Genomic DNA, 22,786 nt, shown 5'->3' on the forward strand with positions numbered 1-22,786 from the left:
TCAACATAACAATCCAATGAAAGAGTATCCTGAAGTGTGCAAGATACTAACGTAGCAATCGAGTGAAAGGCAAATCTAAAAGTGAACGAGATACCAACATAACAATCCAGTAAAAAAGATTCTAAAAGTGCTCAAGCTACTTACATAACAGCGTAATAAAATTGAGACAATCCTTACAATGCGCGAGATACCAACGTATCAATCCAATGAAAGAAAATCCTAAAGGTTACAAGATTTTGAGGTACCAATGTAATAAGAATCCTCAAGGTGTGTGAGATACTGACGTAACAATTGTAAAAGCGATCGAGATCCTGACGTAACTGTAATATATTGATACGTCATCATACCCATGATGCTTTGTGAATAAAGGAGTTGTTGTGGTTTTCTTAGTGTGATTATCCTAAAATACAACAGTAACAATCCAATTAAAGAGAATCGTAATAGTGCGCAAGATACCAGTGTAACAATATAGTAAAAGAGAATCTTGAAAGTGCGCGAGATACTTTGGTAACAACACAATAAAGAGAATCCTGAAAATGCGCGAGATATATGCATATACAATCCAATGCAAGAAAATCCTAAAGGTGCTCGAGATGCTAACATAATAATCCAATTCAAGAGAATCCTAAAGGTGCACGAGATACTAACGTAACAATCCAATAAAAGAGAACCCAAAAAGTGTGCAAGATGCTTCGTAACAATCCAATGAAAGAGAATCCTAAAGGTGCTCGAGATACTTACTAAACAATTCAATGAAAGAGAACCCTAAAAGTGTCCGAGATGCTAACTTAAAGATCCAATGAAAGAGAATCCAAAAGGTGCGCGAGCTACCAACGTAACAATCCAACGAAAGAGAATCCTAAAGGCGCGCGAGATGCTAACGTAACAATCTAATGAAAGAGAACGCTAAAAGTGTGCGCGATACTAACGTAACAATCCTACGAAAGTGAATCCTAAAGGTGCACAAGATGCAAACGTAACAATTGAAAGGAAAGGAATCCTACAGGTAAGCGAGATACTAACGTAACAATCCAACGAAAGAGAATCCTAAGGGTGCGCGAGATGCTAACGTAACAATCTAAAGGAAGAGAATTCTACAGGTGCGCAAGATGCTAACGTAACAATCCAATGATAGAGAACCCGAAACGTGTGCGTGATGGTAACGAAACAATCCAATAAAAGAGAACCCTAAAGGTGTGCGAGATACTAACGTAACAATCTAACGAAAGAGAACCCTAAAGGTGCGCGAGATATTAACGCAACAATCCAATGGAAGAGAACGCTAAAAGTGTGCGCGATGCTAACGTAACAATCAATTGAAATATAATCCTACAGGTGCGCGAGATGCCAATGTAACAATCCAATGAAAGAGAATCCTGAAAGTGTGCGAGATACTAACTTAACAATCCAATTAAAGAGAACTCTAAAAATGTGCGAGATGCTAACGTAACAATCCAATTAAAGAGAATCCTACAGGTGCGCGAGATGCTAACTTAACAATTGTATTGTATTGTAATCTTTATTTAGACACGATCAATTCATCAGCCTATAAAAATACATATCACATACGCTAAGATATTTAAAATTAAAACTACATACTATAACACTAAAGCTGTTTTCCGTGAATGCCGTGCGTTAGACTTTAAAAATGTCATTGATCTTACGTTTAAATAACCCCAGAGACACTGTGTTCCTTATATCGCGTGGTAAACTGTTCCATAATGTGGCGCCATTGTAGCTAAAGCTTTTTCTGTAATAATTAGTGCGCGGTAGTGGAACATTAAGCTTATTTTCAGAGTCCCTGAGGTCATAAGCAGAGTCACGCCACGTAAACTTTGAATATAGATACCTTGGAGCTAGCCCGTGCAGACATCTAAACATCATGGTGGCTTTATGGATTTCCTGCTGGCGTGCAAGATTTTTCCACCCTAAAAACTCGAGTAGCTCAGTTGCATCAGCATCATAGTTAGAGAATGTCAACACACGGGCTGCTCTATTCTGCAATTTCTGCAGTTTTTCTCGTAGCATTTTCCCACAACTACCCCAAACAATGTCACAGTAATCAAAGTGAGGTTTTACTAAAGCTTGGTAGATGAGATGTAAGGTTGATGCTGGGATCAGGTGCCTAATTCGCTTTAGGGCCCCGATACCAGAGGCGATCTTTTTCGTTAGTTTTTCGATGTGACTATGCCAATCGAGTTTATCGTCTATTATTACACCAAGCGATTTTGTAGCTGAAACCTGGCTCACTCGAGTATTGTTCATTCTAATTGTTGGAGAAGCTGTGAGAGTATTCAGTCCCTGCCTCGACCCTATTAGCATGAATTCGGTTTTAGTCATGTTCAACGTGAGTTTGTTCGCTTGTAGCCAGTTGAAGACGTTTTCTAGGTCTTCATTTAGACAAAACTGAACGTTCTCAAGATTGCTTCCCGCATATGTGATGCAATGAAAGAGAACCTTAACAGTCTGCGAGATAGTAACGTAACAATCCAATGAAAGAGAACTCTAAAAGTGCGCGAGATCCTAACGTAACAATCAAATCAAAGAGAATCCTACAGGTGCGCGAGATGCTAACGTAACAATCCAATGATAGAGAACCCCAAACGTGTGCGTGGTGCTAACGAAACAGTCCAATAAAAGAGAACCCTAAGGGTGCGCGAGATATTAACATAACAATCCAATGGAAGAGAACGCTAAAAGTGTGCGCGATGCTAACGTAACAATCCAATGAAAGAGAATCCTACAATGAGGTGCGCGAGATGCTAATGTAACAATCCAATAAAAGAGAATCCTACAGGTGTGCGAGATACTAATGTAACAATCCAATAAAAGAGAATCCTACAGGTGTGCGAGATACTAATGTAACAATCCAATAAAAGAGAATCCTACAGGTGTGCGAGATACTAATGTAACAATCCAATAAAAGAGAATCCTACAGGTGTGCGAGATACTATCTTAACAATCCAATGAAAGAGAACCCTAAAAGGTGTGCGAGATGCTAACGTAACAATCCAATGAAAGAGAATCGTATTGGTGTGCGATATGCTAACGTAACAATGCAATGAAAGAGAACCTTGAAAGTGTGCGAGATACTAACCTAACAGTCTAATGAAAGAGAACTCTAAAAGTGCGTAAGATGCCAACGTAACAATCCAATGAAATAAAATCCAAAAGGTGCGCCAGATGCTAACGTAACAATCGAATGAAAGAGAATCCTAAAAGTGTGCGATATGCTAACGTAACAATCGAATGAAAGAGAACCCTAAAAGTGTGCGAGATCAGTGCTAGCTTAAAAATCCAATGAAAGAGAATCGAAAAGGTGTGCGAGATACTAACGTAACAATCCAATGAAAGAGAATCCTAAAGGCGCACGAGAAGCTAACATAACAACCCAATGGAAGAGAATCTTAAAAGTGTGCGAGATGCTTACGTAACAATCCAATGAAAGAGAATCCAAAAGGTGCGCGAGATGCTAACGTAACAATCTAATGAAAGAGAATCCTAAAGATACACGAGACACTAACACAACGCAGTGCACATGATATAATAATAAATGATAAGAAATCCGAACCACTAGAGCACGCAGATGTAGCTCATCAGATTCGGGGATCTAGAATTCTGAACCACTGAGATGCCTGAGAAAAAAATAAATTAATGTAACTCATGAATGAAAGAGAACTCTAATGGTGCACGAGATACTAACGTAACAATCCAATGAAAGAGAATTCTAAAGGTGTGCGAGATACAAACTCAACAATCCAGAGTGGGAGAATTCTAAAGGTGTGCGAGATACTAATGTAACAATACAATGAAAGAGAATTCTAAAGGTGCGCGAGATACAAACTCAACAATCCAGAGTGGGAGAATTCTAAAGGTATGCGAGATAAAAAGAACCAGACCAAAGAAAGAGAATCCTAAAAGTGTGCGAGGCACTAACGTAATAATCGAATGAAAGCGGAGGATGCTAACAAAACAATCCAAAGAAAGAGTATCCTAAAGGGGTGCGAGGTACTGATGCAACAATCCAATGAAAGAGGATCCTAAAAATTTGCGAAATGATAATGTATCAATCCAACGAAAGAGAATCCTAAAGGTGCGCGAGATATTAACCTAAGAGTCCAATAAAAGATAATTCCAAATTATATGCAAGAGTTATTCACGTAACAATCGAATGAAAGTCAAACAAAAATACGAATGTAACGTTCGAATGAAGGGCTATCCATCCTAAAGGTGAGCGGGATACTAACGTAACAATTCGATGAAAGCAAATCTTAAAAGCGTGCGAGACACTAACGTAGCAATCTTAAAAAAAAGACTCCTTGAGGTCAACGTGACATTAGCGCATTAATTGGATGAAAGAGAATCCTAGAATAACGCGAGAGTTTTATGACAATATTCAATGTATTGGTATACAAAGAGTACAAGATACGCAACAATCCAATTAAAGCGAATCCTAAAGGTGCTCGAGATAATAACGTAGCAATCCAGTGAAAGCTAATCTTAAAAGTGTGCGAGATACTAAGCTAAAATAACAATCCAATGAAAAGGAATCCTAAAAGTGCCCGAGACACTAACGTAACAATCGAATGTAAGTCCATCCTAAAACACGCGAGATACTGATGTAACAATTCAGTGTAAGAGAATCCTATAGGTGCTCGACATACTAACGTAACAATTCAATGAAACGGAATCCTAAAGGTGCGTGGGATACTAATGTAACAATTCAATGAAAGCGAATCTTAAAAGTGTGCGAAGTACTAACGTAGCCATCTTAAAAAGAGACGCCTTGAGGTGTACGTGATATTAGCGCACTAATCCGATAAAAGAGAATCCTCAAAGATATGCCAGATACTAGCGCTTCAATCCAATGAAAGAGAATTCTAAAATTGCGCGAGATTTTTATGCAAATATTCAATGTATCAGTATACAAAAGGAGTACAAGATACTAACACAACAACCCAAAGAAAGAGAATCCTGAAAGTTGGCGAGAGAATAACGTAACAATCCAATCAAAGCTAAGCTTAAAAGTGTGCGAGAGATACCTAACAATCCAATGAAAGGATATACTGAAAGTGTGCGAGATGCTAACGTAACAATTCAATGGAAGAAAATCCTAAAGGTACGCGAGATACTAACGTAACAATCCAGTGAAACAGAATCCGGAAGGTGCTCGAGATTCTAACGTAATCATCCAATGAAAGAGAATCCTAGAGGTGCTCGAGATGCTAACATAACAATTGGAAAGATTTCCATATAACCCCATACATTTAATATTATGCATTCCATTTCATAAAGACTGAATATAAGGTTTCTTTGTAACACTCTATGCATAATTAATGTATGGGGTTATATGGAAATCTTGCCTAACAATCCAATGAAAGAGTATTCCGTCTAAAGTTGCGCGAGATACTAACACAAACGCAGTGCACAATCATATGTAATGCAACATTCATTTCGAAAAGCGCTTTATGTATAAGATAGCCAAATGACTGACCATGTTAGAGGCTATCATGTATTTCTTTCCTCCCTTTACATTCTTGATTTCGAGACGTTTTCGTTCTATGCTTCGCGTTCTCCTAAGGAGAGGAAAAGAGAAATACATTGTTGACAGCTGCATATTTTTCTTGAGGTACATGTAATTAGTTTTTGTTACAAGAACATTGAAACTGAACTAGAGCCGCTACATCTTTTATTGAAAACGTCGTAGTCCTTTGTCGAACGGAGACCCAAGACAAATTGTTTTTGTACTAGGGGGGTAGAGATGGTGCAGTGGCGAGCGCCCTCGCTCCTCCCTTCCTGGGGTCATATGTGGGTTGAGTTTGATGTTGGTCCTCGTCCTTGCCCCAAACGTTTTTCTTCGGGTCTCCAAGTTTTCCTCCCTCGGCAAAAACCAACATTTCAAATTCCAATTCGACCTGGAAGCAGTAAACAAGAATAGCTACCAAATAGCCTGGAGAGCAGGCGTTCTAGTGGAGTTTGGGCATGCATTTGGGCGAAAGTTAGACGGCGCGAAAAATAGAGCGAGGCGAAAAATTAGGAGGTAGGGGGAGGGGGAGAGGACAGAAAGGAACGCCTGCCAGCAGTACTTGAAAATTCGAAAAACCCGTTCCTTTCTCCCCTCTTCCCCTCCCCTACCTCCTAATTTTTCGCCTCGCTCTATTTTTCGCGCGGCCTAACTTTCGCCCAAACTCCACTAGAAAGCCTGCTCTGCAGGCTATGGCCAAATTCCTATTTATTTATTATTTTATTATTCACTGGAATGGAGCACATTTCGATCGAATGAAAACGATAACGTCAAAACGTATAACTGTAAATCTACTAATGCTGCGATCTGATTGGTTATGCTACTCGCTATCTATACTTCATTATGCATTCAATTCTTGGACAAAGGAAAGCAGAGGCAAAAAAACAGATTTCCTTTGGGTCTACGGCTTTGTTTTTTTATTGGTATGGGGTTGTACGGAAATATTTCCCAACTACATAAATAGGAAAATATCATTTGAAAATAAGTATACCAATGAGGATAGATCAATGATTGAAAAAGAGATCGATACTCTAACAATATCAAAAGAATCAACCGCTGTCGCTATAGAAGCCACGTGGCTCTATGACAACTGTCATGGCGCCTGCTTCGAGGGATTTCTTTCACAGCTTATCGAATACCATTCCTTTCTACCATTAAATCTTCAAATAAAATTTCTAGGATAACAAAGGGAAACTCGAACTCTGTCTTCCTATAAAAATAGGATTATGTTCAGGCTATTTACCGTGCGGAAAGACGTGACAATTTGACATTCATCAATCTTTGGCATCGAATTTGAACTCCTCGCAACTTCGAAGAAGCAGACAAAGGCTGATTCATATAAGGAGCCATATCCAAAGCAATTTGGCTTGAAACAAAGTGTTTGCTGACCCAGAGTACCCGATTAAGACGCTAAAAGTTCTTGTAGTTCGTAAGCTCTTTCCACGAGCAAGAATTATCGTAAAAACGAATGTTAATGTTGAAATAAATATTTGTAATTCAAATAAGTTTTTACCGAAAAAGTAGGACCAAAAATCACTTCGGTCATTTTCTCTCAATTGTTAAACGAAATGGGACAACACTGTGGACTAATTTTAAACTTGGTAAAGTTTATTAAATAGGGAGCAAATATTGTTGTACTGTTTAGAAATACTAATTCAGACTCAGGCGAACTCAGACTACAGGGCGGCTTTTTTTCCTTCGTTTCCCATGGCATTTGAAGCGAGCGGGGTTTTACTGCACCGTGCATGCTGGGGCAGTGGGCTCCTGACCCTTGTCGATGTAGGTTGCAGACGAAGGAACAGCACGGCTGTATTCTAACATTTTCCGACCGGATACAGGGACGTTTATTTTTTTTCTGATGTCGATAGTAATAATTATCATTACGGCCTGGGGAGTTGTTTTAAGAAACTTGTATGAAAAAGTTTTCCTAACCCTTCTTTTTCTTACATCGTTCCCGAGGTTCTCTCCTGTTCTTGAAGCGGGAGAAAGAAATAAGTTGGGGCAAGGGTTGAGCCATTTTTAGACAAAGGAAAGACCACCAACAAAGGTGGTGAAATAGAACCATGAACCTGTTCTCTATACATTATCACAGGTGCTGACAAGGAGAATTTGTTTGAAAATTAGGGGATTATTTAGTTATCATTTCCTTTAGGGGTGATGCTCTAAGGAGAAATTATCTGCTGGTCACTCTCAGGATCAGGCATCAAACAAGCCAGATGACCCATCCTGCCAAAGCTCGCCTGTGCTTCTATGGCAGTAAGCCACAAGAAGTAAAGATCGCTGTGTGGATTAGAATTTAAGGAAGAATGATTCTCTTGGCCTGTTCAGCAAGTATAGTAGAACAAATATTTATAAATATAGCCTTTTTATCTGTATTATTAATGAATGGAATAGTCTACCTAATAATATAAAGGATTCTGTCAGTATTTCTAGCCTTAATCATAAAGTCACTTCATTTTTGGGTGGTAATACTTAGAATTTCAGAGTTAATTTATATTAAATTTTATACTCTGATAATTGTCTCTTAATATTGTAGATACATTTTGTTAGCTTACTGGGGAGCATCCCTCGTATGGTGTCTAGTACGCTTTTGGAAGCTGCCTCTCCATTATCATCATTATTTATTAATTTAGGTTTGAAGAAACTGTAATAAATAAAATTATTGCAAGGAGGTGATCATTTCCTTTATTTTCGTTAAGTGAAATGTGTCATTCAGGGGTGAAAATGTAAGAAGAAACGAAAAGCTAATCACTTTTTGGCGGTCTAGGCGCTATCCTGGCCATCTCCACCCAAAGTCCAATAAACTAAACAGAAGGCTCCCCCAAACCCCTCCCCTCCTTAAAAAACCACAACAACCGAAACAAGTTTTGTACATGATTAGAAAATTTAATTGCATAGCATATTAATCACTGTTCATTCCACCTCAGATCAATCATCTCAATACAGAGCTAGGCAATAGAGGTTTTGCACAGCAGCCATGTTGGATGGCAGGAACAATAGATCAGTTTACCCATGGGAAAAAATTTTCTTTCTTATGCAAAATATTTTCATTGTTCCTGCCCTCCAACATGGCTGCTGTGCAAAACCTCTATACTACCTTGTGAGACTAAAAAAAAGCTAAAATGAATTCACTGCAACAGCCCTCAGTGACATAGCAATCTATACAAATACAATAATTCAAAGCGCAAGGGAAAAAAAAACCTAGTTATTATTATACATTTGTGTGTGAGGAAAGTAGAGAAAAATGGAAAATAATGAAAGTAATGTGAAAGTCAGCTTCTGTGATCAAAATATAAATAAATTCATGAATTGAAATAGTAATGGAATAGACTGACAATGATACGATATGGAAACCAGCTTAAACATGTTTTGTTTATCAACACAATCACTGGTTTATCAGAGTACTAGTTCATCAGGAATTATTTACTTAACCCTTTAACTTCCACAACTGATCAACAGGTAACTTCTCTATAACATATCCATACATTATCCAGCAAAAAGATATTGAGAATACTCAAACTCATCAGGTAGAAGTTGTTATCTTGATCTAACACCAAATTCTCATAACTAATCTACAAGGAAATGTGTAGCAGCTAGAGGGGAGAATCGACAGACAGATCCCTAGAGTTAAAGTGCTCTACTGGATATTCAGTATACACAAGGGGTTTATCACAAAAAGAATCAGGTTGCAAATAAGAAACAGTTTATGATGAAAAAGAAAAAAAAAACTGCCATTCACATCTAATAGCTGTAAGAAATAAAAGGAAAGGTGCCCTTTTAAGAAATCTGTGCGAACTGAATTTCCAGTTCTTAGAAGAGCAACAACGACATTTCTTTATCTGAAGCCAGAAAAAGTGATGTTTGCAAAATCCTTTGTACTTTGTTGGTTCAAATGAAGTGTATTAAAAAAAAAAAAGCATTGAAAAAAATTATCATATTTTGCAAATATGCCTTACATTACAAACTGTGCATATAAAATAATACATCTTGAATATGTCTTTAGTTAGCAAAGGAAAGAAAACTACACAAAACATTTGTCAGCCCCAACTTTCTAAATATTCCAGTTTAGACTGGAAATTCAAATGACAAAAAGATACACCAAGGACTTAAAACCAAGGTATCAATGTTGCTGTTGCTGTTTTCTTTTACAAAGCATCACTCAGACATCTACCAACCCTTATGTTAGATTTCAGGAAAAACAAAAAGAACAACTGAAATGGCTCTAAAGCAAATGGAAAGCTTATGTGACTATTAACTACCACAACATGTGACACTCTAGGTGGCAGCTGATTTTTGCCTTTGGACAACAGTTTCTCTGGACTTATTCATACCCCAACCTATATCGAGAACTGTATTACAGGTAAACAGTGCGATGAAGTCCACAGACAAACCAAGGGAACCGCAGCTGTCTAAAATAAAAAGTTCACAACCTATTGTGCAAGGTCGTAATACAAGTCAGCAACCTGTATTCTTACAAGTCTGTGTCATACCATGTGCCACCGCGAGGGGGTGGCCCTCCGGGGTGAGCAAGAGGTTGCATGGATGGATCAGCATGGTGGAAATCATACCCAGGATCATGAGAATAGTCCATAGGCTGGTTGTAATCAAACCCATCGTGGGGGTAACCATACCCTCCGGGTGGCATGTAGTGACTTGGGTCTGGGAAGTCTCCATCCATTGGCTAAAATCAACAGAAAGAGTGATGAAAATCTGTTATCAACACACTGGGCTAAAAACTAAACTCTATCTGCAACATCTGACACCTGTTGTTCAAAGGGTAGGTAACACTATCCACTAGACGTATATGAGAAGGATCCTTCGCAGTAAAGCACTATTTGAGCAATAGTGAAAATCAGACCTGAAAAAAATTTCAGGCCTGTACGGGACTCGAACCACTGACCTCTGTGATACTAGTGCAGCGCTCTACCAATTGAGCTAACAAGCCAACTGGGAGCAGGCCATCAAATTAATTCGATATAAACCCGTAGATGATAAATCAAACAACAACAAACATATGAAACATATGTGTGAACTGCGGTTATGAGACGTATATGAGAAGGATCCTTCGCAGTAAAGCACTATTTGAGCAATAGTGAAAATCAGACCTGAAAAAAATTTCAGGCCTGTACGGGACTCGAACCACTGACCTCTGCGATACTAGTGTAGCGCTCTACCAATTGAGCTAACAAGCCAACTGGGAGCAGGCCATCAAATTAATTCGATATAAACCCGTAGATGATAAATCAAACAACAACAAACATATGAAACATATGTGTGAACTGCGGTTATGAGACGTATATGAGAATATATCCACTAGATAATTCTCTATCTGGGGAATGATGCTGTACATTTTGCAAACATTTCTCCACTGGGGAATAGCATTATCCACACTTTGAACAACTGGACTCTGTTGGACAGCAAAATTTGCTAGTAACCCCACAAGGTTTTGCTGTCAACTTTGATCAACAGATCATAAACAGCAAAACCTCCGAAAGATGAAAAGGACCAATTATTATATTCTGCACTAGACACAGCTACTTATACAGCAGCATCACACCTACTGGGCAGCATGAAAAATTTGCAGGAGTTTTCTTTAGCAGGTTTGTGACTTTTACGTTTTACACTTCATTTCATTTGACCAAAATTATGAGATTTTTCAGCATTGGCCTTAAAAATCTTAACCCTTTAGCTTCTAAAATCTCAGTAGTAATTTTCCTTACTGTCTGCCACACAATTCCAAAGAATATCGTACTGGATTAAGTAATAACCCCAAATTGACATTTTCCTTTATTCTCCTCAATTGTCTGCTTGATATTGAACTGATACTGTAAGAAGTTCTGATAGTTAAAAAGAGTTAAAAAGGTCAGACAAACATATACAGAACAAAGATGGTGGCTTCTCACCTCAGGCCAGGGTGCATCGTCCCGGAAAAGAGAACTTGTCAACTCAACAGATAATCTCTTCTTGTAATCTTGTGACTTATCTTCAGACATTCGGAAGAGTACAGCAGCTGCATAAGCAGCAATGCCCTCATTTCTTGAGTGCAACAGGTCTGTTAAGGGTGCTGTTGCATTTTCAGCTTCGATAGCTTCTGCACCTTCCTTGTCTTGTGCAAGTTCACAGAGTACTCCTGCTGCAACGCGCTGAATGTTTTCAATTGGGCAATAGAGGAGCTGAAGGGAAAAGGTAAGGATGTTATGATGGAACTAATACTGTGGCTCAGTGGTAGAGCATTGAAGAACAGAATCCGAAGGTCTGAGGTTTAATTCCTCATGGGGACTCAGAATTTTTTCTTTGTTTCATGCCGAATGACAAAAAAACGAATGTATAATTGTTTGCTTTGTGATGTAGAATCAAGTATCAATTTTAGAGTCTAGCTACCAAATGAAGATCACAAGCAATGTTTTAAAGATATTCAAGACTTTGTCCAGTAAGTAAGATGGCCTGTAAGTGCCATTCCACTCAGATTTATAGCACAAATTGTGTGGCCTACCCATCCAAGTGGGAAATAGGAGGTTCAATAACTTGCAGTGTGGAGCAAGAAAATGAGGCGAGGGGGTAGAATTTACATTCAAACAAACTGTGGGCTAAATTGGCCAATTATAGCAAAAGTACTAACCGAGAGATATACAAGGTAATAAGTATCATTATGACTGGCTACCTGTACAAAGAGAGGAATGCAGTTGAGACTTCTTATACCAGCCCTGTTGTGCGCCTCCCTGGCCAAAATATGCAGTGCACCAACACAGCCATCAACTATGTCTTCCATTCTTACACCATCAATTACCACACTCTGTCCAGGTCTCCTCTGCATATCCTGGTGGGCTCTCATCATCAGTTGAACAAGCTGAGGCAGACCTCCATGCTCACGGATTGGCGTGTGATTAAGGGGGCATAATGCCAGATTACGCATGAGACCTACAATTGCCTTAATGAGTGGCCAGCGAGAGGGTGGATAAAGAAGTTTTACCAAGACTGGCAGGCCAAAGTGAACACGCACTGCATTCTGGGCTTTCTCGGCATCTTCATGTCGACTTGTCAGGTGGCGTAATGCACAGCACTGTAAAAGAAAAAAGCAAGGGTTCATGGCTATGCCTAAATTTTTTAAGGCTTTCTTTGGACTATCTCCTTAGTTGTTTGCATGACTGGGATTATTCTTCTTCTGTCAAACTCTTCACTCCAGAGTCTTAATGCAGGGGGGTCATTAACCTTTTCATAAGTGGTTGTCAACAGTATAAAAAACAAGACTGTAGGCAAGAAATTAGGCTGCCAGCTGAAATTTCAAGCAAGGCGCTCAAAGGTGGTGAACAATTGTTACCTCAGAAGTGCCCACTGTGCCTTACCAAGCCTTTGCTGGAAACAAATTTATATGGGGATTGCCACCTTTTTCATCTGGCAAATTTCACCACCAAACGGCACCTAGCAACAACCGTGAAAAAGCAGCTGTGCCCAACCACAAGAACCTTACAGGCTAAACAGGTGGTAGTGAGAGATCTAAGCATGACAATTCAGCATGACATCTTACCGCTGGCTCAGTGATTTCCTCCCTGTCTCCCGCCTGCATGCATGTCCTCACCAATGCCTCAATGCCACCAAACCTGTAAACAAGTTGTTTGTTGTTGGGATTGTTGCATGTCAAGTTTGACAAGACACCTGCTGCACATGTCACGACTTGAATATCGTTGGATGACAGCAGCTGTACCAACATCTGCAGCAAGTTATCAAGACCATCCTCCTTGGTTGCCGCATCTGACAGATTGCGCAGAGTCCAGAGGCAGTTCTGAACAAGTCTGTTGCTCTGGTGACCAAGATGCATAGCGAGTGCCTGCATACCTCCAGCCTGTGGACAAATTAGCCAGCCATGTTTACAGATGGTTTGTTCAATCTTAACACATAGGATTCTGAATCAATTTTCCCTAAAGACTGTCATACATTTCTCATAATGTTAGCTCTGAGAATTGTGTGTAAAATCTAACACTATACTCTTGTTCAGATTTTTCTTTCTCCTTGACACCTGATTTTTGTAATTTTCTCAAACTGAAATAGTTTTGAATTCCCACTCCGAAAAAACACTCAATGCTACAACAACGTCAGGGGGTTCTATAAATTTTTTCTAGAGCATCTGCCCATGGTAAAACAAGCAACTGTGTCCAGAAAGGGGCCATAAGGTGAGACTCAAACATAAGAGCCTGCGCACAAGCTACATATATAGCTGCTGCACTGCCAGTAACTAAAATTTCATGAAACCCCCAAATAAGTTCTTCTCACCCTTACACATACATCAATTCTCTGTATGGTCGTCTATGTATTTTGTAGAATTTGAGCTCTGAATTTCTTGCGTAAAATTGGAAAAAAAAAATCTCCCTGTTGACATTATTTCCATTATTCTCTTAATTTTTCAGCTTGGTAATTTATTCCAAGGAGTGAAGGGACTGACAACATCGTCAAGCATTAACAATCACCTCTACAATAGCTTGTTTGTTGTCGGTGTCCACAGAGAGAACCTTCAGCACACGGCTGGTGGTAAAGAGCAGCTTCTCATACGTATAACTTCTCATGATGCGCACCAGTTCAGCAGGGCCTCCTGATGCTAGGATGATCAACTTGCTCTCTTTGTTACCATATGCCAGCACATGAAGGCAATCTGTGACAAAAATGAACATGTAGCATCCTTTTGGTAAGAGACATACAAATGCAAGAAAGGCTTACTTCCCACAATTTTGCTAAACAATGTCAAAAACTCAGTTTCAGTTGTTGTTTATTATCTAAAATGTACGAGATGACCAAGAGATCCTAAAAAATCTGACTTCCAAATAAGATTCTTCTAATCAGAAGGTCACGAGTTTGACTCATACTGAGAGCATTCCGATTTCTTTTTCTCCAAGTATGTTTGGAGATCTATTTTTTCAAGTATACCCATGTCATTCACTGAATAAAATCAAATTTGAAGAATCTTATTTAAAATAGTTTCAAACAAGCATTGTCATTTTCAATATTTGCAATAACTTTGGTGTTTTCTTTCTTACCAAACAAAGACTTCTTTTTTTTTTCCCCTCATGTTGACAATAATTTCCTTGTCTACAAATTCAAATTTGTACCTGTAACAATTGCCAAGAACTTGACATTAGAACGTCCAAGGAGGGCCACCATCTTCTGCAGACCTCCTGCCAGTCTGACAGCCATCTTTGCACCTTCTTGGTGGAGCAGAAGATTGTGCAGGGTGGTGATAGCATAGAAAACTACTGCTTCCACGGGGGACCCAAGCAACCTTACCAGAGCTGGGATGCCACCAGATTTAAAGATGGAGAGCAAGCCTTGTCTGGGGTATCAAAAAAAAAAATTGTTTTAACAATAATCATTACAGGTAAGGAGATCTTGAAGTTGCCTGGTAAAACAGTCAAATTTAGCATCCAAATCTAACTTTTATTTTGTATATGTAGTCTTCCATGCTTTCTTTGAGTTACCACTAGCAAACTTAGACTTAGAAGCATGGTTTGGAAGACGGGAGCATGGTTTGGAATATCTGCGACGTTAAAGAACTCCACTGTCTCCTAAGGTTACAGAAAAGGGCTGCGCGAGTAATTCTTGGAGTGGACTCTTATTCTAGAAGTGTTGTAAACTTTAGTAAACTAGGCTGGTTGCCTTTTTTTGATGAAATCAAACTAAATAAGTGTACAATGATTTTTAAGAGCCTTAAAGGCGATGTTCCAATTTACATCAGAGACTTGCTCAAGACGAACAGTTCTGTACACAATAGGTCTACTAGACATGGCAATTTAAATTTAGTGTGTCCCAAATACCTAAGAAATAACGATGGTGGCAAGGCATTCAGTGTTGACGCAGTTAAGTTATGGAACAGCCTTCCCCATGATATCAAAAATAAGCCTAGTATAAAACTATTCAAAACAGCTGTGAAAAAGCATTTTATAAGCTCATATAAAAACCTGGACAACTTTGAAACAATATTAAGCAATAGCACATTATCTAATTTTAATTTTTTATAAATTAATTTTATCTTTCTGAATATTTTTAATATATCCTGCTATTTCTATCATAGAATTTTGTAATTATTTATATATTTATTTATTTATCAGTTTTTTGTAATGCTTTATAATCTAGTTAGAGGGCCACAGGTTTGTCAGCTTTTCAGCTGTTACGTGTCCCCCTCTATAAATAAAGTCCTTACTTACTTACTTACTAGAAGATGGTTCCCAAAAAATTGGAATTGTTTTGGTGTTACCACTGGTGACATTCCTTTCTTTGAATCAAAAATTTTTGGCTTCCTACATTATGACTGAACATAGGTTGCTGAATTGAATCCTTTGACTGCCAAAATTGTTGGCACAATTTGTTCACAACCCATTGCAGCATTCTCTACTTCCCTCACACCTTGTCTTCTTTTTCACCTGACACAATCACCACCTCTTAGGTCACCAAAAATTATTACAGCTAAGAGCGCTGTACAAATATGCCCCTATAATGCAATTATTACTCACCTGTGATGAGACAAATTGTGCAAAGTTCCTGCAGCACATCGGATGGTTTCAGGATCATTAGAGTTGTTCAGCGCCTTCACAAGAGATGCCACCATTTGCGGTGAGTTCATAATGGCATGGCGACTTGCATCCTTCTTTGACAGTTGATGCACCATCATTGATGCTTGTCGGATCACCACCTTAAAGATTGTTGACATGTAGGTAAGTGAACAAGTACTCTTACAGGCTGAGTTTGCAAATCTGTACTGAGGTCACAGAACAAGTATTTTATGTGCTTTTGTGCTTTGGTCAAAAGTGTTCCAGAACTCAGTGATTCTGCTAAGAGCCTACTTTTGACATGTTTCACATTTTCTTTGTAACTGCTCACCTGATCTTCATCATTTAACAGCTTGTTGAGCTCAGGGATAGCACGTGTGGCCAGATCAGCATCATCCTATAAGATGAAAAAAATAATAATTAGTAACAAGCCTTGAAACAAAATACTGAACTGTACAAGTCTGATCTGTCATCTTTTCCACAACTAATATATGCCACCATATTGAAAGAGCACTGCTCTACCTGGTAGTTAATTAGATTGACAACAGCTTGCTTCAGCATGAGTGATGGTTCAGCCAAGCGCTGGACGGCAGTGTGAGCTGCTGAATCAAACTGTGTAGAAGGGATATGAGTTCCTTCCTCCAGTGTCTCGGGGAACATGGCTTGACGGATGCGTTGACTGTGTGATGGAAAACAATGCAAATAAGACTACCACGTATCACAGATGAAATTAAATAGGAAAACTATTTAATCAGTACAACTGTACAATGCTGCAAACCTTGTTACAAACATTTTAGTTTGTGAGTTCCCCGTATGTGTTGGCCAAATATCACAATAATTCCATTTCATGTTTGTACTTTGTAAACTATTTTTCTTTAGTCCCATTCATTTTTATGTCCCAGAGTTGTAGCTGAGAAATTCAGCTGTGGTTCAGATTTAAAGTGAGGTGGCTCAAAGATAGCAATCAATATCAAATGATTGAAAGTGCATGATCTCAGAAGAGCCAGCTGTGCTTTACTGAGTGATTGCGAGTTAAAAATGCAGCTGGCGACCAATGCCACCGATTAAAATACAAATTTGCTTCATAATGACACCAATTTGCACAACAGAGCCATAGCACTTCTTCGATATGGTCATGTAATTTTGTTACTTTTTAACCAATATACATTGCACCTCAGTGAGTGATTTCACTCACCTTCTGGTTGAGACAAATTGTTGATTCATGGCATGCATCTCCTGCTCTGAAAATCCAGGCTGCTCCCACTCAAATGCCATGTGTGTTTTCATGTAGTCGTCATCATCATCACCCTTGATTGAATGCGCCGTAGTTGTAGCACCTGACATGATGCCAGAATCGTGATACTGGTGATGCCACATTGCAGTCTGTTCATCTTTGCTCATTTCGCCATGAGGTAATCCAATTCTGCTGGTCTCCATGGTGAAAACTGTATCAAGAAAGTAAAAAACAAAGTTAATACTGGCAATTCTATCCAGTGTTCTCCTTTACAGCCACAAAAAGTTAAAGTTACTACTTATAGTACATCTTATTAACCCTTTAACCACTAACAGCGCGTAGCACCTCATTTCTTCTTACATCATCCCTGAATCACACACAAAGGTCATGAGAGTAAGGAAAGCGATCAATAACTAAAGAGGCTCTTGATTGTTAAACAAATTCTCCTTGTCAGCACCTTAGGAAATGTATAGAGAAAAGTAAAGAGAATATGCAGAATTAGTATACACACACTCGGTGATCTTGGCGTTTCAAGCAATCTGATTGGTTCGCTATCTCAGGCTAATCAACAATGTACACCTCTGAGTGAGTGGATACTGTGAAAAACAAAATAGCAGGTGTAAATTCGCATTTCGCTAAAGTTTCGGAAGCAGAAATTGCCTTTAAATGGCTTCCTTTTCATTTTGTCTGGATCACTTCGTGTGTATATACTAAAACTATTATTCTTTTCAATCTTGGTGAATAGTGGCTTTTGGGAATATTTACCGAGCCGCAAAGCAGCTCGGTAAATATTTAGCCACTATTCACCTCGACTTCAAAGAATAATTGTTAATGATTTTAGGGTGTGAAGGGTCAACACCTAAAATCAGTTAGAATTCTTGAAAATTCAACAAGTAATTGGATTGCTCCTGTAACACTTCAAATTTATTTCACCTCTCACAGCTAAAATATTGAAAAGCATGGCATACCCAGATGATTCAATAAATCAATAAAGAACTCGGAATTCAGCAGAGGCAATTCCAAGAGTAGCTCTTTGTATGCTGTTTTCCAGGTTGAAATTAGAACTAGGATGTTGGTTTGTGTGGAGCAAGATAAACCTGAACCAGAAAGAAAGAAACTTTGGAACAATGGAGAGAAGCTTGAACTTGAGTAATTGATGCAAGGTTTATGAATTTGAGCTTTTGCCTGTTACTGCAGCATTCCCATTCTAGTGATTTCTTTTTGCATTCCTAATTACATTTTTGTGTTTTTGCACGCACATTTTGTTATTGTTTTTCATATTCTTTCACTCACAATTATTTGTTTCCTTTGGTTTTTTGTATAATTTTGTTTTGTTTAAATTCATTTTGTATAAGCTTCTCGGTAGATTAACATCAATTCCTTCGTTATGATCAGCTCTTAGTTTTTTCCGTTTTTTGCGTGCACAAATCACACAACCTTTCAACCACGATAAAAGTGCGTGTTGGAACCTGACTTGTTGGCAGTTACATTGCCCCTTGTCATTCACTCTTACTGAGGGCTAATGCTTGAAATATCAGCTCTAGAAACAGTTTACAGTGGCCAATTTACATTATCAACGCAGTTAATGAAACCAAATTATCTTGTAATAATAGCCCCACTGATGCAGCACCGTGGTTTCTCACGAAACTTACCCCATTTATTTATTTGACAATATTGTGTTCACTGAAACACTAGACTGACAATTGAACAAAACCCACACCAAGTGATCGCTACAGAACCAAAACATATTGTCACACGAGGCACCTTACAGCCTTGTTACATAAAATGAAAGGTCTGTTTTCTTTCCTGAGTACAGGTAACTAATCTGTCACAATAATGCCCCCTTAAGTGAAATAAGGAAATTGAAGTAATATAAACTAGTCCATACAACTGTTAAAATAATATTAAAAACAACCATCAAATGCATGATACTTAGATAGCTTATGCACAGAAACTACTCTCAAATGTTACTTAAATATAAAACAAACAAGTATAGACAATAACATGCTCAACAAACTTTGCTGAATGTAAACCAAGCTCCAAGTTAGATCATTTGGTTGGCATCAACTGAGTTCATAATAATAAATTTAAGCCTATGTAAAGAGTTTTTGCGAAGCTGACATTTCGAGTGTTAGCCCTTTGTTAAAGTGAAAGCTCAAGTTACTCTTTTAAACAGGGCCTTGTGCGAAATCCTTTGACATTTACCTGTGCACACCACTTGGGAACAAGGACAAAGCTTCCTATGTTTTAGCAAAAAAGAACGAACAAACAAACTCCTTTGAAGAAATGCTGTATGTTATAGGTGACAACTGAAAAGGCAAGTTTTCAGCTACAACAGTATCTTACTCCCACTTTTAAGGACAGCCTAATGTTGTAGTTCAGAACTGTGAATCTAAGTTTCCAGCTATTTAGGGGTTTCCAACAAATTATTTTTGTTTGAACCCTCAATGCCAGAAGTCAACATGTTTTGAACAGCTTACTCTGCACAAAACTGAATTTTCAGAAACATCACTTACTATCTTATATTATTATAATGAGTAAAATAAGACAACTGTTAACAAGAATTTAGTAGGATATTGTCTTTGTTTCTTAAGAGGTTTTGATATTTCTTTGGTCATCACGGTTTAATTATAGAAAAAAATGTGTTCGAATTTTCTAGACTGATTGTAAAAAAGAAAGACCTTAGATTGCTGTTATATCTAACAAAAGGTACAATACACCAACAAAAGGTACGATACATTAACTGTTAAATTTTTGCAAAACATTACATTGCAAAGTACACATTAGTAGAAATCTTCCCATTGAAAAGAAATTGAAAATTGTTTGATAAATAGAAGGTTCTGTTGATATGTAGTCACAAATGACCTTGAGCACTAGTCTGTTGAGCACGATATAAGGCAAGGTGGAGTTTACGTCTAAAGTTATGTTTGATGTCTCCCGAACGTTTTAAGTGTTTATTTGCATAGTGAATCCAAGAAAAATCACTTGTAATGCCAAAGGAATTTCGAATTCATCCGCAATATCCTCTTATTGAATTTCAAATCAAACACAAACCTGTTCAAGTTTCAAAACGGTTTTTGTACGCCTACAAGTTACCCATTCGGCACAAAATGATAGTTACGAAAAGGATTTAATCCAGCGGGCCGTATTCACATCGGCTGAATAGTTTCGTATACGACTCTTTTAACAAAATCTTGTTCCACTACATAACCGTCCACGTTTTATGATAAAGTTCGTTCATTATCGCGGTAAACGCTCCACAAACTAATACAAAATGCTTACCTCTTCACCGCTTTGAGCCAAGCTATGCTGTATCAAACAAATTTCGTAATGTTGCAATTTCCTCGTTGCTGCAGAGACGAAACACAATATTTACAAAAACCAGAAGGATCACATCGTTACCTTTCCATTTTTAATAAGAGCAATATTGAGTGATTTTTAAGTTTTTTGATAAGAAACCTCCACAGAACGTGACTTCCGACGGAAAGAAGTGTTCATAACGAATGAAAGAAACTATTGTTAGCAATTAAGGTAAACAACTAAAAGCTTGCGGATATAAAGAAATTTTATTCCCTCGCTCAAAAAAGCGTGACAAATTTTTCTGGTTCTCGGTGTGGAAATATGCCGCTATAATCTCAAGCAAGCGGAAACCTCTGAAGCAACAGACAGCGTAAAGAAGAAAATACAATTACGAACGGAAAATAATACGGTGTGAACACCGTTCTTCTGTTGGATCTACGTTAACTTAACTCGCATTGCGATTTTTTTTACCACCTATATTGTTTATGTACAGTCTTGTTTAAAACTTTTCTTTCGCACTCTTACCAATCTTTCACTGGTTAGGGCATCTACTGAAATGAAATTCGCACACCTGCAAAAGACAAAAATTAGGAAAATGTTATAAAAGCTATTTTGTAAGCGTACAGGATGAACGTAATCGCTCAACTGAATATCTGCTGAAGAACGAGCGAACATCATATCAAGGTAGGCTGGAAAATCGTTAGCTTACAAAAAGAGGGATACAAAGGCAACCTTGATTAACTCGATTTCAATTAGAAAACTTCGGAAATTGGAGGGAAACGGAAAACCAAGTTTCCTTACCGCCGCCGATAAATCTCGCAAAATCTTAGCGCCTCACTAAGCCTTTCAGCTGGCTGTCTGCTTCGCTTTGACATGAACCTTGACTGCCAACGTTTAGAGGTGCAACCTCCTCCAGAATTTACAGTTACAATAAAAATCCACACAATCGCGGAATAAGTTACCTCCCCAACGTTTGAGAGACTGCAATGGTAAATTAAAGAATAGAAAAGCGGCTATAATGACCGCCTAAAACAGCAAGCTTGCTGTCAAACATGGCAACTGGTCCAGAGAGACACGAATATCGAGCTGTACACATTTTCAAACAACTAAAAATCACTATACACTTCAAAATAATTTGAATCAAGCAAAAAGTACGGCGTTATCGCTCCATTCTCGGTTCCATCAATATGTTAGCAAATTCTTCGATGAAGAATTTTAAGTAGAACGTAGCGAAGGCCAACCAGCTAATACTAAATTTTTCAAGTAACAGAAATCAAAGCATATTTCCAAAGTTACAGGTTTTTAGGGGGTATAAAATAAATACAATAACATTTAACGAGCAAAGAAAACTTTCGATTCAATAATAGTCCGCAAAGATAAATGCTTTTAACACGAGGGGACCATTCGAATTGAACGCAGAGCGACTTGCGGCCTAACTGCAACCTATTGTTCAAAGAGAAATCCGACTTGTTCCCAAAATGATCACTTTTAATCGAAAAACGAATTCACAAAATCTTCAACAATAGAACAAAGCTAAACTTTAACCAAAATTCAGCCGTCTGACAGGTAGTTTCACGCTCAAAAAGACCGAATAACCCCTAAATCTCCTTGCTGGTAAACAACCATTACAACAATAGCAGATTTCAATATTACTACCAACTATGCGCGCTTCTATTCAGTCGCAAACGGTTTTTAAAGTGATATATCAATCTTAAACACGTTAGCTCCGAACTATTTAGCTTACCTGTTGAAGTAGCCGGGTAGAAGAGTTCCTACTTTCAGCTACAGAAGTCCTTTCTCGGTGGAACGCTCGATCAAAACCTCAGATGGCATCCAAAACAGTCCATCGAGGGATTGGCAATGAACCGAGCTAGCGTGGGCACCATTCGTTGACTAAATTACCTGTCAATCATTCACACAAAAGTATGCAATCAACAGGAGAACGCGTTTTTATCAGGATAAATGGATCTTGTGGTTTCAGCGAAGTAAAAATTAAACTTTTGACAGATAAAAACAAAAGATATCAAATAAATTCAGTTTTAAAAAAATTAGAAATTAACATTTTCCCAGCGTGTTAGAGCGTTACGCAACACCGAAAATTACAGAAAATGCGACAAACCGCTTAGCGATCGAGTGTTCTCATAACAGAAGAATTTGACAAGCATGCAATTTAAAACTCCCTAGGGACTCTTGAGG

At 38.3% G+C, this 22,786-nt stretch overlaps 1 protein-coding gene across 2 annotated transcripts; it reads right to left on the minus strand.

The window, feature by feature from the left end:
- Positions 1-8,389: 8,389 nt before the first annotated feature.
- On the minus strand, positions 8,390-22,487 carry LOC111332104 (catenin beta-1). Of its 2 annotated transcripts, none has more exons than XM_022937375.2 (13): positions 22,335-22,487; positions 21,116-21,161; positions 20,573-20,640; positions 17,252-17,501; positions 16,579-16,735; positions 16,388-16,453; positions 16,021-16,199; positions 14,623-14,843; positions 13,987-14,168; positions 13,050-13,364; positions 12,186-12,584; positions 11,428-11,697; positions 8,390-10,205 (listed from the first exon to the last, which is right to left on the minus strand). In XM_022937375.2, exons 4-13 carry the CDS (start codon positions 17,491-17,493, stop codon positions 9,996-9,998), a joined length of 2,241 nt encoding a protein of 746 aa, XP_022793110.2. In that variant the 5' UTR covers positions 17,494-17,501; positions 20,573-20,640; positions 21,116-21,161; positions 22,335-22,487; the 3' UTR covers positions 8,390-9,995. The 2 variants fall into 2 exon arrangements, with proteins under 2 accessions (XP_022793110.2, XP_088600685.1); XM_088744559.1 differs by lacking the exon at positions 22,335-22,487 and adding an exon at positions 21,392-21,416.
- Positions 22,488-22,786: the final 299 nt, after the last annotated feature.

The sequence above is a fragment of the Stylophora pistillata genome, chromosome 14, assembly GCF_964205215.1.
Source record: "Stylophora pistillata chromosome 14, jaStyPist1.2, whole genome shotgun sequence".
In the NCBI taxonomy this organism is placed as follows: Eukaryota; Metazoa; Cnidaria; class Anthozoa; order Scleractinia; family Pocilloporidae; genus Stylophora; species Stylophora pistillata.

Coding starts and splice junctions, on each gene's coding strand:
- LOC111332104 (XM_022937375.2), bottom strand. CDS start 17,493: ATGGAGACCAGCAGAATTGGATTACCTCATGGCGAAATGAGCAAAGAT. Junction 16,454..16,578: donor TCAATCTAATTAACTACCAG/GTAGAGCAGTGC, acceptor TTCATCTTATAG/GATGATGCTGATCTGGCCAC. Junction 11,698..12,185: donor GCATTCCTCTCTTTGTACAG/GTAGCCAGTCAT, acceptor TTTTCCCTTCAG/CTCCTCTATTGCCCAATTGA.